Below are 11,995 nucleotides of genomic sequence, written 5' to 3'. Positions count from 1 at the left end.
CTCCACAGTACATTAGAAATACCTCCTGTAATTGATTTTTGATCATCACTCTTTTTGTCTTTGCCTCTTGTCTCCTCAGATCATGACTCAGAGGGGAAGCGTGTTCAAGACATGCTGTCTACAATCGACAAACCACAGGTTGGTATGCAACCTTCCTCCCACAGCTGCACACACACACACACAGACACACACACACACACACAAACTCAACGCACTTATAACCGCTTTCATCAATCACCTCCTTGTCTGATGCAGTCACAGCTGGCATGAGGTTTGATGTCTTTTCCATATTTCCATCCTGTCTCTGTGATTAACATAAAAATGAGACGCTTCCACTAAAATAGAATAGAAAAGAAAAAGTAGTGATGGGTGTGTGCAGCGTATCTCTGTCATTTTAAGGGCTTTAATGATAGTTACTCTTGAGGGCAACGGATCATTTAAGCCCTGCTCACCCTGGCCACATGAGGGCAGCATCTGCTCATCCACGTCATTCACTGGCCACTGTGCCTCAGTCAGCTGAAAAACACACTGTAAACACTGAAGCAGCCTCTTTTCCTTCCCTCAAGGGCAATGTGAATGAATGAGCTGCAGACACAGTTTGCGAGAAGGGGAATTGCTCACTCCCCCAGTTATAGCAGTTTGGTCAGCAGGCTGTGCAATTGGACCATTTGATATCTGTGAGTTTATGTCAGCGGCTGAAATAGACAGCGAGAAAAGCAGCAATGAAAGAAAGGGAAAATGGAGTGGAAAAAGAGAGCTGGATGTCGTTAGATACATGAAACAGACCAGAAGTTGATGTACAGCAGTGATTTGTCTACCCTCGTTACCTCAGACGACCTTTACACTGATACAGCAAGTTTATTATAGCTAATACTGGGAGGAAATAGAAGAAGGAAGGACAGAGGGAATACAGCAATTGTTGAGATTTCTTTCTGTGACTTCATTTTGACACTTCAGTAACCCTTCATTTACTGTAATGCATTTATAGTAGAGGCAGTAGAGTTTGGTATGGGTTACATATGGAAAAACTGCCTGTTGATGGATTCAGCTGTGTGCCAGAGAGACATGGTAGCAGGTGTTGCAAGAGACAGGGCTTATATGAGAAAGTTCTTAATTTAGAAATGCTCACAATATTACCTCGCTCCCCTGGTTGTGTCATATGCCTTTATATCAGTAAAGTGCGTCTACTTCAGCTGAATTGAATTGTGAGGAGCGGTGGAGACGTAAACTGGGGGGGGGGTTGGGTCGCTCACGAGTTCTCCCCCGTACCATCTTACTTTACACTTTTAACCTTAAACAGCCTGAAAAAAGGTGGTGTTTTTTTTTTTTTTTTCTCTTTTTCTTTTTGCATAGATCTCATGGCCACTCGCACGTTTAACTGTGGGGCACCGCCCTGCTATGAGAAGGAAACATCTGGCACCATGGACACTGATAGAATCTTTGCTCATTCAGTTCAGTAGTTAGTATGTAACCAGGGACAATGTGACAGTTTTTTCTTTATTATTATTTTAGTTTGCTGCACAGTGTGTGATTTTAAACCCACTATAAAAAGGTTCTATTGGAAAAGTGAAGGTATGGGTTTATGAGTTAGAGCATGAAAATGTTTAGATTTTACCGAGCGAGAGCTTAAATTGATATGATAATCCATCATCTGGGACCTGTACTTTGGGTAGGAGGTAGTGGCTAATGAAGAGTCAGCACTGGTGCAGAGACGCACTGTGGGTGTCGTCGTTCACTTTCACTCCATATTAACTGGTGTGAGACGGTCCTGTGCAGATGAAAGTCGGAGTGGATAAGACGAAGGTGAAGGGGCTGGACCGGTGTTCCGATTTACACCTGTCCTATCTGTCGTGATGCTAATATGATGTGCCCTAAATGCTTTTCTACAATGAGTTCAATGTAAAGTGGAATGTAATATTTCTAAAGTAATAAGAATTGGGTGTCCTGCTGTGTATTGTGATTGGATTAACACAGTCTGAGGCGACCTTCCCATTGTAAACTAGACTCAGACTCACATAGTCTGTGCATAAAAGCAGCCATTGTATGGATATATGAGCGAGAAAGAGATGGAGTGAAAGGTCAAAATGGGTGATGAGAACTGATGATGGATATACAATAGATTACACTCCCCTTTACTTTCAATGTCCTTTGCTCGACAGTCTGTCAGTCACCTCATTTGCAGGTGATGAACAGGGTGTCTCTCAGGGCCAAAGGGCAAGAAGATGACAAACCTCTAAATGACACCCTTCATGCTTCATTTCTTTTTCTCATCATCTTTATGTTCTGCTCTCTGTCATTTTTTTTCCTGGTCTCACTGTGTTTCTTTCTCTGTCTGCCCACTGTCTTTGCACATCAGACTGTTATTGCATCGGCAGCATATCAGTCCGTCCACAGTGGACATATAAGCAAAGTGATGGATACAATGGTTGGACTCGGGACTAAAATTCCATCAAAGACACAGATGTTCTCAGGCATATGGACGCAGTGACGTGAGCTCATAAAACCTAATCATTACGATCATGGAATGACAGTGAAGCGTCTCTCCATCTCTTCCCTTCCTGTCTGTCTGTTGCTCTTCCTCATAGACAGTCTAGGCATGGCTGTGGTTTGCCATTCCCTTAAGGCACATTCATCGCCTATTCAGTGGATGTGGAGTCTGGAATTGCAGCAGACTGTGCTAAATCACGCTAAATTGGCTCACCCACCATGTGTTGCAGCTAAAACTCCATAAACATGCACGCACTTGCAGGCAGAAACACAGTTAAACACGCAAACATACAGGCCTTTTTTCTTTCTGTGTGTGTGTGTGTGTGTGTGTGTGTGTGTGTGCGTGTGTGCATGTGTGTGTTCACTTTAATTTTCTTGTGTGTTCCTGGCATGGATGTGCCTGAACCAGAAAGAGGAGCAAAATCTGGGATAGTGGTTTCACTGTGATACACACATACACACACACACGCACAAACGTATAGACAGACACACAAAAACACACATACACGTTCAAAGTCACAGTAAAAAAAACACACCTTGATAGAACGATTTTACTTATACGTGGGGGTTGAATTACAGTCGCCCAGGATAGAACAGAGCAAAATACAATAGAATAAAATGAAATAGAGTAGAAAAGAATCAAATAGAAACAAAGTACAAACAAAAATGTATTAGATCCACAGCACCTACAAGGAAAAATATTGTGCCAGGGGATCCCTACTTTATTTCATTCTGTATATAACATACCTTATATATGTTTATGTGTGTCTTACAGGTGTCCAATGTGCAGGCGCGCGCTGCACGGCTGTCCTGGGCCCCCCCGGCAGGGCTGGTGAACAGGCATAGTAACGGGATGCCTGTGTCCTGCTCCTACGAGGTCTCTCTCTCAGATAAGGGACGAGATGGAAAGTATCGCCTCATATACAGGTATGTAACACACACACACACACACACACACAAATACAGAAATACAGTTCATATGAGCTGAGTGAAAGTGCACTGGTGTGACCTTTGTGCTGCGTTTGTGTTTTAGTGGCGAAGAATTGGAGTACCATCTGAAAGACCTAAGGCCAGCGACGGACTACCACGTACGGTAAGGACTGGAGTATACGCGACGCTGTGTCACACACTTCACCTGTAAAACATCTGCATGTTGGCTGAAACAGGAAATCATCTCACGTTTTTTTTTGTTGTTTTTTTTTTTTCTATATTTAAACCTCTCTTTTTGTGTGTGTTTTTGCTTCAGGGTCTCAGCAATGTACAACTCTGTTCGAGGCTCGTGTTCAGAGGCCGGCTCGTTCACCACACACTGCAGCGTCCCCGACGTCCCGTTACCCCCGAAACTCTCCCACCGCACCAAGAGCACCCTTACCCTACAGTGGAAGGTACAGGCACAGACATCTTTATGCTGAGTCACCCCCTGAAAACAGCTGATAAAGTGTTTTTCACTAACCCCAATAATCATTGGAGCAATTTTAAATTTATGGTGTTTCAATAACTTTTGATTACAAATTTGGACTTGGGTTATTATAAATCAATCCGGATTCTTTATGTCTTATTCAGTGTGTCTGTGTCTACCACATTGTATTTGAACAGTCATATTCTTAGCAAATAAAACAAAGAGAAAAACAGCTTATCCCTCTGATGAAGGTCAACAGTGTGTTGTGCTTCACCTGGTTTATCCTCCTGCTTGGCTCGATCAGCCCTGCAGCACTTCGTAGAGAGACGTTCTTGTGTTGTTGCACAGTGCCGTCAGGGTGCATCGCTTCGTCCTCTCTGACCTTTTCCACACGAGCAAATTTTTCTCCAACTCACTGTCGCTGATAAAGCGTGACATCAGTCACCCAGACAGGATGTGAGGCCAATTATAAAAACACAGGCAGGTATTTTGTCTGTCTCAGTGTCAGCCTTTAATCCTTGGCTAATCTCCATCTCTCCCTCTCTCTCTCTTGCCTCTCGTCTCGTCTTCCTCCCCTCTTCCATTTTCCCTGTCATCCACAGCCCCCGGGTGACAATGGATCCAAAATCACAAACTACCTGCTCGAGTGGGATGAGGTGAGTTCCCCTCATGATGTCTATCATCTGTCTTTTTTTTCCTTTATTAAAAAAAAAAAGGCACTTATACCAAATAGACATTAACATTTGGCTCCTCGGATAAGATGTACTGAGTCTGTGAGTTATGCTTTTTCAATCATTGTCTGGCTCCCTCTCTTCTTCTCCCATCCATACTTTTTCACTCTGACGTGCAATTTTTTCCTCATCTGTTTTACTTTTCTCTTAATGCAATTAATCTTACCCCCCTGTTCTCATCTTATCTTACTTTGTTTTCTGTCTCCTCATCCATCTCTCCTCTCCTCTCCTCTTCCTCCTCTGCAGGGAAAGAAGAACAGTGTTTTCAGAGAATGTTACTTTGGGAGCCAGAGACACTGTAAGCTGACACGACTGTTCCCCGCCTGTGGCTACACGTTCAGAGTGGCTGCGCACAACGACATCGGCACAAGGTACTGAAGGGACACAAACACGTACGCTGCACACATCGTCGCAAACAACACGGAAGGCAGATGTCATAACGCTTTGCTGCTCCTTGTTCACATACAGCAGGAGTACATGACGGCTTTTTAAAAAGAGCAGCTGAAAGTTGGCCTCTTGTGAGATCTCAGACCATATTTCAGTAACCATGGATACTGATACCTATGGGACCAAACTGTATCAGTGTCGACCACGACATGCACCGTACGCCACACCGACTCTGATAACACGGACTGACACAAACACGCTCCAGCTTGTCTGTAGCATGTGAGATGAGTCCTCTCCCTCTTTGTCATTTTCCCTCCATTTCCTCCGTCCTCTCCTCCTCTCCCTCTTTGTCATTATGGCGGGGAGTGCAGTCATTCGGGTGACAGGGTAAGGGTGCTGGGGTGCGGGGTGATGGAGGGGATCAGGAGCGAGGCGAAGGGATATGATGAGCCCTCTGGCTGAACTCAAGGCGGCCTTAAAACATCCTTCAGCTTGAAGCCTCCTTTGAAGCGGCGGAGACACATACTCACACAAACATACTCCGGCACACGCTTTTGGTTACTCACTATTTTTCTTTCTTGATAAAAGTTTTATAACCTCTCAGATTTCTGCTGCTGGATGTATTCTCAGAACCCCCCCCCCCCTCCTCTATATTTTCTGACACACATATATCTTATCTTCCCCCTGTCATGACTCGTCTTTAACTTTCTTTATTATCTCCACTGGGAGCTCCCCACACACACACACACACGCGCGCCATCCTCACCTGCAACCGCACATGCACTCCCTTCAAATGAGCACTCACATCAGTGTTCTGTTCCTATTTCTTCTTCTCCTCTCTCCCTCGCTGCTGAATGTGTAATTCATGATGCACAGCCTCCCTTCACTCTCACGCTGCTGTCGCTTCTCCCTCAAAAGTAATGACCCAACAAGTCAGTGATTTGCCTCAGTATTTTAAATAAAAAAAAAACAAACAAAATGTGAATGGAATGGAAATGTGTTTGTGTTTCGTGCAGTGGCTTCAGCACAGAGGTGGTGTTTTACACCATGGGCACCCTGCCTGCTCTGCCTCTGGCACCGCGGCTGGTCAGGGCAGGGGTGTCCTGGGTGACCCTGGAGTGGGGACGTCCTGAGGGCAGTCCCAGCGAGGAGCAGCTCAAATACACACTCGAGATCCAGGAGGACAACAGCGTGAGTACCCCATACACACACACACACACACACACACACACACACACAAAACACCCATACATTTACAAAGCTTATATAACTGGCACAGGTTCTTTTCCATTACATTAACAACAGCCCTCATAGGTTTTAAAGTGGCAGGAACTACATTATCCATAATCCATCATTGTAAACATGAAACCTTAATTTGGTTTTGTGAAACTTTCTCTTATTGTATTATTTGACTGAGCTCTGTTCTGTCAGTCAGTTGAATCCCACAGGAATAGAAGGAGGAGAATAAAAAAAGACCACCAGGAAGTGATGTACTTTCAAAAAACTGATATATATATACATATATACATATATATATATATATATATATATATGTGTGTATATATCTCCATATGCTCAAAAATGTACACTGATCCAAATAAAAGAAGCTGAATGAAGCTCTTATACACACAGACTACTGACACTGTATATCCCACAGGGAACAGACTTTCATCCAAAGTACACTGGAGAAAACTTGACCTGTACTGTACAAGGCCTGAAGAGGAGTACACAGTATAAATTCAGGGTAAGTGAAGACGCAACATGAGAATTTCCCCCATGTGCATTTTTGTGGATGAGAAAATGATTAGAGTAGAACTATATATTGCTATGTTCTTCACTTTTAACCCCACAGCTGTGTTGGTGAGAAATGATTTAGAAGGCATTTTGGAGAATCCACTTGAGAAATTTGCCTTTTTGTTAAGAGTGAGCAGAGAAGATTGATGTCGCTATCATTTCACTCCTACGTTACATCCTCACATCCTACCTTATGGGAGTGGAATCAATCTTCTCATCTAACTCTCAAGAAAGCAAATGTTTTGTTTTTTTTCTCTTTGTTGTGAACATATCTTGTAGTTTTGTTTGATTTCAGGTTTAGTGTTGAGTAAAGTCATCTCGTCTTCCTCTTCAGTTTTCTTACTTGATCAATTCCCAGTCAGTGATGTTCTCTTGTTAAATAAAAGTGTTTCCAAGGATACCAGCCTGTCCAGGTGGCTTTCAGTGGCAATATAACATCCATCAATCTAGGAAGGAATACAGTATTTTACCACCAGAGAATTGGCTGCAATTTAAAGAGTGGTGAAAGAAGGCAATTCAGCAGCTATTTAGCGAGCAGAGAGCACCGTCCGGCTCTACTTAAAAGCTGTGATGGGCTGCTCGTAATGTGAGGACATCGTGAAACAAAATGTTCCGACGGCGAGAGATCTCTAAGCGTGTTTGCATGTGTGTTAATGCCTATTATGGTGCTCTCATCTCGAACAACACCTCGCATGTTCTCTGACACACGCGTGTGCGCGTCCTCCTCGCTCACAAACGCACACACATGCTCACACACGGAGGAGCAAACTCGGTGTTTCCTTGTAATGTTCGTCCGCCGTGAACATTTTGGGAACAAAGCAGATTGTCCATTGGATGAGATAATGGAGGGAGTAAACTGAAGGGAAATGAAGGCAGATGAGCCAGGAGAAGCACAGGTGAAGGAGCAGAGAGTAATGGCTCCTATTAATCAGGACACTTACTTTACTTTACTCCCTGATAGATTTGTCTGCAGCTTCTGTTCTGTCATGTAACCGCGCTCACTGTGAATCTTTTTTGTCTTCTGCTGCATCGTTACTCACTTTGTCTCCTCTCTTACCCCCTCTTCATTTTTCTTTCCCTCATCTGTATCCCGTCTTTCTGTCACCCTCTTCTTCTCCTTTTTCATTCACCCCTTGCTCTCCCCTCTTCCTCCGCACTGTCCCGTTTTCCCTCCCTCCCTGCAGCTCATAGCGTCGAACATGGAGGGGAAGAGCAGTCCCAGCGAAGTGTTGGTGTGCACCACCAATCCAGACAAACCAGGCCCTCCATCTACACCCTGTGTCACCGCGGCGACACCCTACGGATTCACCGTCACATGGGGTAAACAGACGTACATGCACATCGTGTTATACACTGCCACACAAAGAAAGAAGATGGAGAATGTTTATAATACGCAAACATTTGCAAGATGCAAGAGGATATGCACGTACAGGATAAAAATCTTAACATACCATTGCATCTAAATGAATCTTTTTTTTTTCCCAGTGTGGGGCAGTTCAGAAAGACTTGACCAAAAAAAAAAAAAAAAAAAAAAAAAAAAAAAAAGCAAAAATCTAGCAGAGCATGTCGCAGAATAAAACCATGACAAGCTGCTGCCTCTGGGGTGTTATCATTGAACTGAGCGGCCATAAAAGCCATCATGTCGGCTGTCATCCATCTGTCCTGTGTTAGTACTGCCGGACGCCGGGCTGTCTGTCCTCTCTCTAATACTTCTCAAACATTGTAAACACGGCATTCATATCATTGATTTGACTCGGACAGCAGTAATAGTAGTAGTTCCTTCATTGTGTGGTTTATTTGTGCTTCAGGCAGTCATTTATTAGAAATGTGCAACTGTGATTATTGCAACAATGTTGATACAGTAAGTATCAGACGAGGCTCAGCCAAGTGGATTGTTTCCAGTGCTGCTGATGCACTTCATAATCTCAGGATAAATCATCCCCAGAGGTTTATTATTTCATATTGAGCATCATGGTGTCTGAAGAAATGATCAAAACTCGAGCGTTTTCTTATCAGCTCTGTTGCTAAGGAAACATTTGGCAGCTGCTTTTGGGGGAATTGTAACTTCTTGTCTGGCTGAAACACAAACAATCTGCCACAGCCCCCTGATGGTTTATTTATGAGTTATTGTGTCATGAAAAAGTCTCAACTGACGACTTATGAATGTACCATAAGAACATTTTCATAGATTTTGTGCTGGTTGACTCATTGTAGGCGCACCTTTTCCCAAAGCCATAAAGAAACATGTTGTAATTTTATTTTTAATTTTTTTTACATGTATGTGTCTGAGTGTATAAGTGATTTTACCCCAAAACTAAAATCAACCAATCGATTGCTCCAACAGATCCTCCACAGGACAACGGGGGCTCAGAGGCTCTTACGTACCTGCTAGAGATCTCAGAGGGGTGCTCCGAAGGTACGACGTACATCTATCATTTCCATCCATCTCAGTTTGTCTGTCCATCCATCCATCGGTTAATTTGAGTCCAGAATAAAGCTCAAACTGTTCCATCTGTCCTCTGTCCCCTGTGCTTGTTCTTTCAATATATCCATTTCCTTCACTTACTCCTCTGTGAAGAATAGCTTCCGTAATTCACTCTTTGTTAGCATCAATTTAACGCACAGCGTCGTTTGGATTTCCTCACATCAGCAACTCCATGACACTAAATGTCCTCCTGTTTCTTTCACTCTATAATGGCAGGGAGAGAAAGGAGGTGTGATTGCATTGAATCTGTATTTCATCAGAGAAAGAGGAATGAGTTGTTTATTGGAGACTTGTGTTTAATATGAAACATGAAAGTCATTTGGATCAGCAGTCATTCAGTCAGTCCAGTGGATCGGGATAAATTGGTTAATTAGGGTTAATTTATGTAATTTAGTAATTCAGCTCTTACTTTGTTTTTCCATCGGTGACAGGATGTGATGTGATTTATGTCATCTACTTCAGCGTTGCATTCATTAGTTAAAACACACAAAAAAGTCAGATAATAATCTTAATTCTGAAACATCAGAGCTAACTCATTTTCCCCCCTTCTCCATCATCTGTCCATTGTCTCTGTCTCTCCTCCTTTTTTCTCTGCTCTTTTCACCTCATCACCTTTCATCATCACTCTGGCTGAGTTGTACCAGTGGGTGCAGTGCTGAACTCTCAGGATGAGTCTGACTCATCACATTGTGTTTTCTGTGATTCATCATATTCATAAGTTTTGTGCGTTACTGCTCTGAAACAGATGTTTGGGTGAACTAAGACATTTTCCGTACAACAGTTACCATCGCTTTGATGTGTTGTGCTTGGAAGTTTATGTGAAATCCACTTTATGTTATTGTCAGTTTATTAGACAGAGTTATATATATATATATATATATATATAAAAAAAACCTCACATAAAATTGCTTTTGGTGTAAACAGGACTTAAATTTGCATAACATGAGAGCTGCTTCACAGGTGGAATAATGAATTGCACAGGCCTACACAATCTAACACTGGCAACACAAAGTGGTGAGCAGATATAAATTAGGTCAATGGGGATTGTGTTTCTGGGAAAATGATGAGGTCGACTGCAGAAGAACATGCGTAACAGCAGGAGATTATGTATATGCACTTATGCTTGCGTATGTGATGGGTTGTGTTATTGTATTTTTATTTTGTGTGTGTATATGTGCTTGTTGGTGCAGCGAGCCAGTGGGAGGTAGCGTACAGTGGTCCAGCAACAGAATGCATGTGTGAGCGCCTGACACCTGGCACCTTCTACCGCCTACGTGTGTGCAGCATCACCACCGGAGGGCACAGCCCGGTAAGACACACACACACACACACACACACACACACACACACACACACACAACTTTAACATTGTAAACTGTTAACTTTGAATTTTCACAAACAGTTGTTGAGTTACACAGAAAAATGTGGGAACATCTACAGTGTGCGCACACACACACACACACACACACACACATAATCAACAATGTATCATAATCGACATTTATGCCAGTTGTTAATCACGTTTTTGTTCCTTTTCTTCTGTTTTGATTTCCTGTGTTTGTCTTTGCTCCTGAAGTGCACTGTTAGTGTTCCGGTTCGTACATTAAGCGTTCCGCCAGGGCCCTGCCAGCCGCCAAGGATTGTGGGTAAAGCCAAACACAAGGAAGTGCAGTTAGAATGGGGTGAGTGCAGCCGTCCACGTACACTGGGTTTAGTTTGATTTACTAGAATATTTTTGAATTTTTTTTATTTTATTTTATTTTTTTACACAAGTCAGCTAAATCAACCCTCTGGCAGTTTAATATGTTTCCTGGCCAGTTCTAATGTAACCTCAGTCAACCATGTTTCAGCCTAATTGAGCCCTAATTTAGCCCATTAAAAGCCTAACCTAGCCTCATATCTGACTTAACTCTCCTAATGTCGGCCCATTATTGCAGATTAGTACTGTTATCTGCTGGCAGGCAAAATCTCCCAGCCTGAAACGCAGAGGAAGTTCCTGCTTTACCAAGTTTAATACAGCTGGCCACAGCCCTAATAAGCTCACATTCAGGCAGCACTGCTGCAATTACTAGCTCGAGCTGAAGGTCAGACATAATGTATTGGAGGGCTTTCCCCACTGTCTCCATCATTTATTACTTTCACCGCACTGCAACCAAAATTAAGCATCTGGTGGAGGAAAGAATCCCTTGGAAATTACTGAAATGTACCTGATGAACTGATCTGTAAACACACGTCATGTCAAACACCGCGTCTTTCCGTTACACATGATTTTTGAATGCATGTCGTCTGATCACTTCTCTTTCTCTACCTCTGCCTGCTTAGACTCCCCTGTCTCTGAGGGAGTGTGTGAGGAGTGTGTGTTCAGTCTGGAGATGAGCGAGGGGGACGCCAAGCCGACAGAGGTGTACCACGGGTCGGAGTTGCAGTGCACCGTTGGCAGTCTGCTACCTGGTGCCACGTACAGCTTCCGACTGCGGGCTGCCAACGAGGCAGGGGTGAGTTATTCACACACACACAATATCCTCCGTAAAAAAAAAAAAAAAAGAAAGAAAAGAAAGAAAAGAAAACCCATCAAACAGTAATTCAACAGGCGAGACCATAAAATCCACACAAATTCTTATTTTCCACTTGCCAAGCTTGAAATTCTTTGTGTAACGGTTGTTATGGCCTTGAAGTCTACTGTTATATATACACACACACACACACACACAC

At 43.2% G+C, this 11,995-nt stretch overlaps 1 protein-coding gene across 1 annotated transcript in view; it reads left to right on the top strand.

Annotated features, from left to right (window-relative positions):
- Positions 1-11,995, top strand: part of fndc3b (fibronectin type III domain containing 3B) — a 93,312-nt gene that overhangs the window by 63,939 nt on the left and 17,378 nt on the right. The window contains exons 8-20 of the mRNA XM_022750392.1: positions 80-138; positions 3,263-3,414; positions 3,521-3,580; positions 3,734-3,872; positions 4,489-4,542; positions 4,864-4,988; positions 6,021-6,195; positions 6,662-6,748; positions 7,983-8,118; positions 9,143-9,214; positions 10,474-10,592; positions 10,860-10,965; positions 11,606-11,778. Coding sequence (XP_022606113.1) covers positions 80-138; positions 3,263-3,414; positions 3,521-3,580; positions 3,734-3,872; positions 4,489-4,542; positions 4,864-4,988; positions 6,021-6,195; positions 6,662-6,748; positions 7,983-8,118; positions 9,143-9,214; positions 10,474-10,592; positions 10,860-10,965; positions 11,606-11,778 — 1,457 coding nt within the window. The remainder of the gene's footprint in view (positions 1-79; positions 139-3,262; positions 3,415-3,520; positions 3,581-3,733; positions 3,873-4,488; positions 4,543-4,863; positions 4,989-6,020; positions 6,196-6,661; positions 6,749-7,982; positions 8,119-9,142; positions 9,215-10,473; positions 10,593-10,859; positions 10,966-11,605; positions 11,779-11,995) is intronic.

This window comes from Seriola dumerili, unplaced genomic scaffold, assembly GCF_002260705.1.
Source record: "Seriola dumerili isolate Sdu_G_001 unplaced genomic scaffold, Sdu_1.0 BDQW01000149.1, whole genome shotgun sequence".
Lineage (NCBI taxonomy): Eukaryota > Metazoa > Chordata > Actinopteri > Carangiformes > Carangidae > Seriola > Seriola dumerili.
Note: the sequence above shows the minus strand (reverse complement) of the source record. Positions and strands in the feature narration are given on the sequence as shown.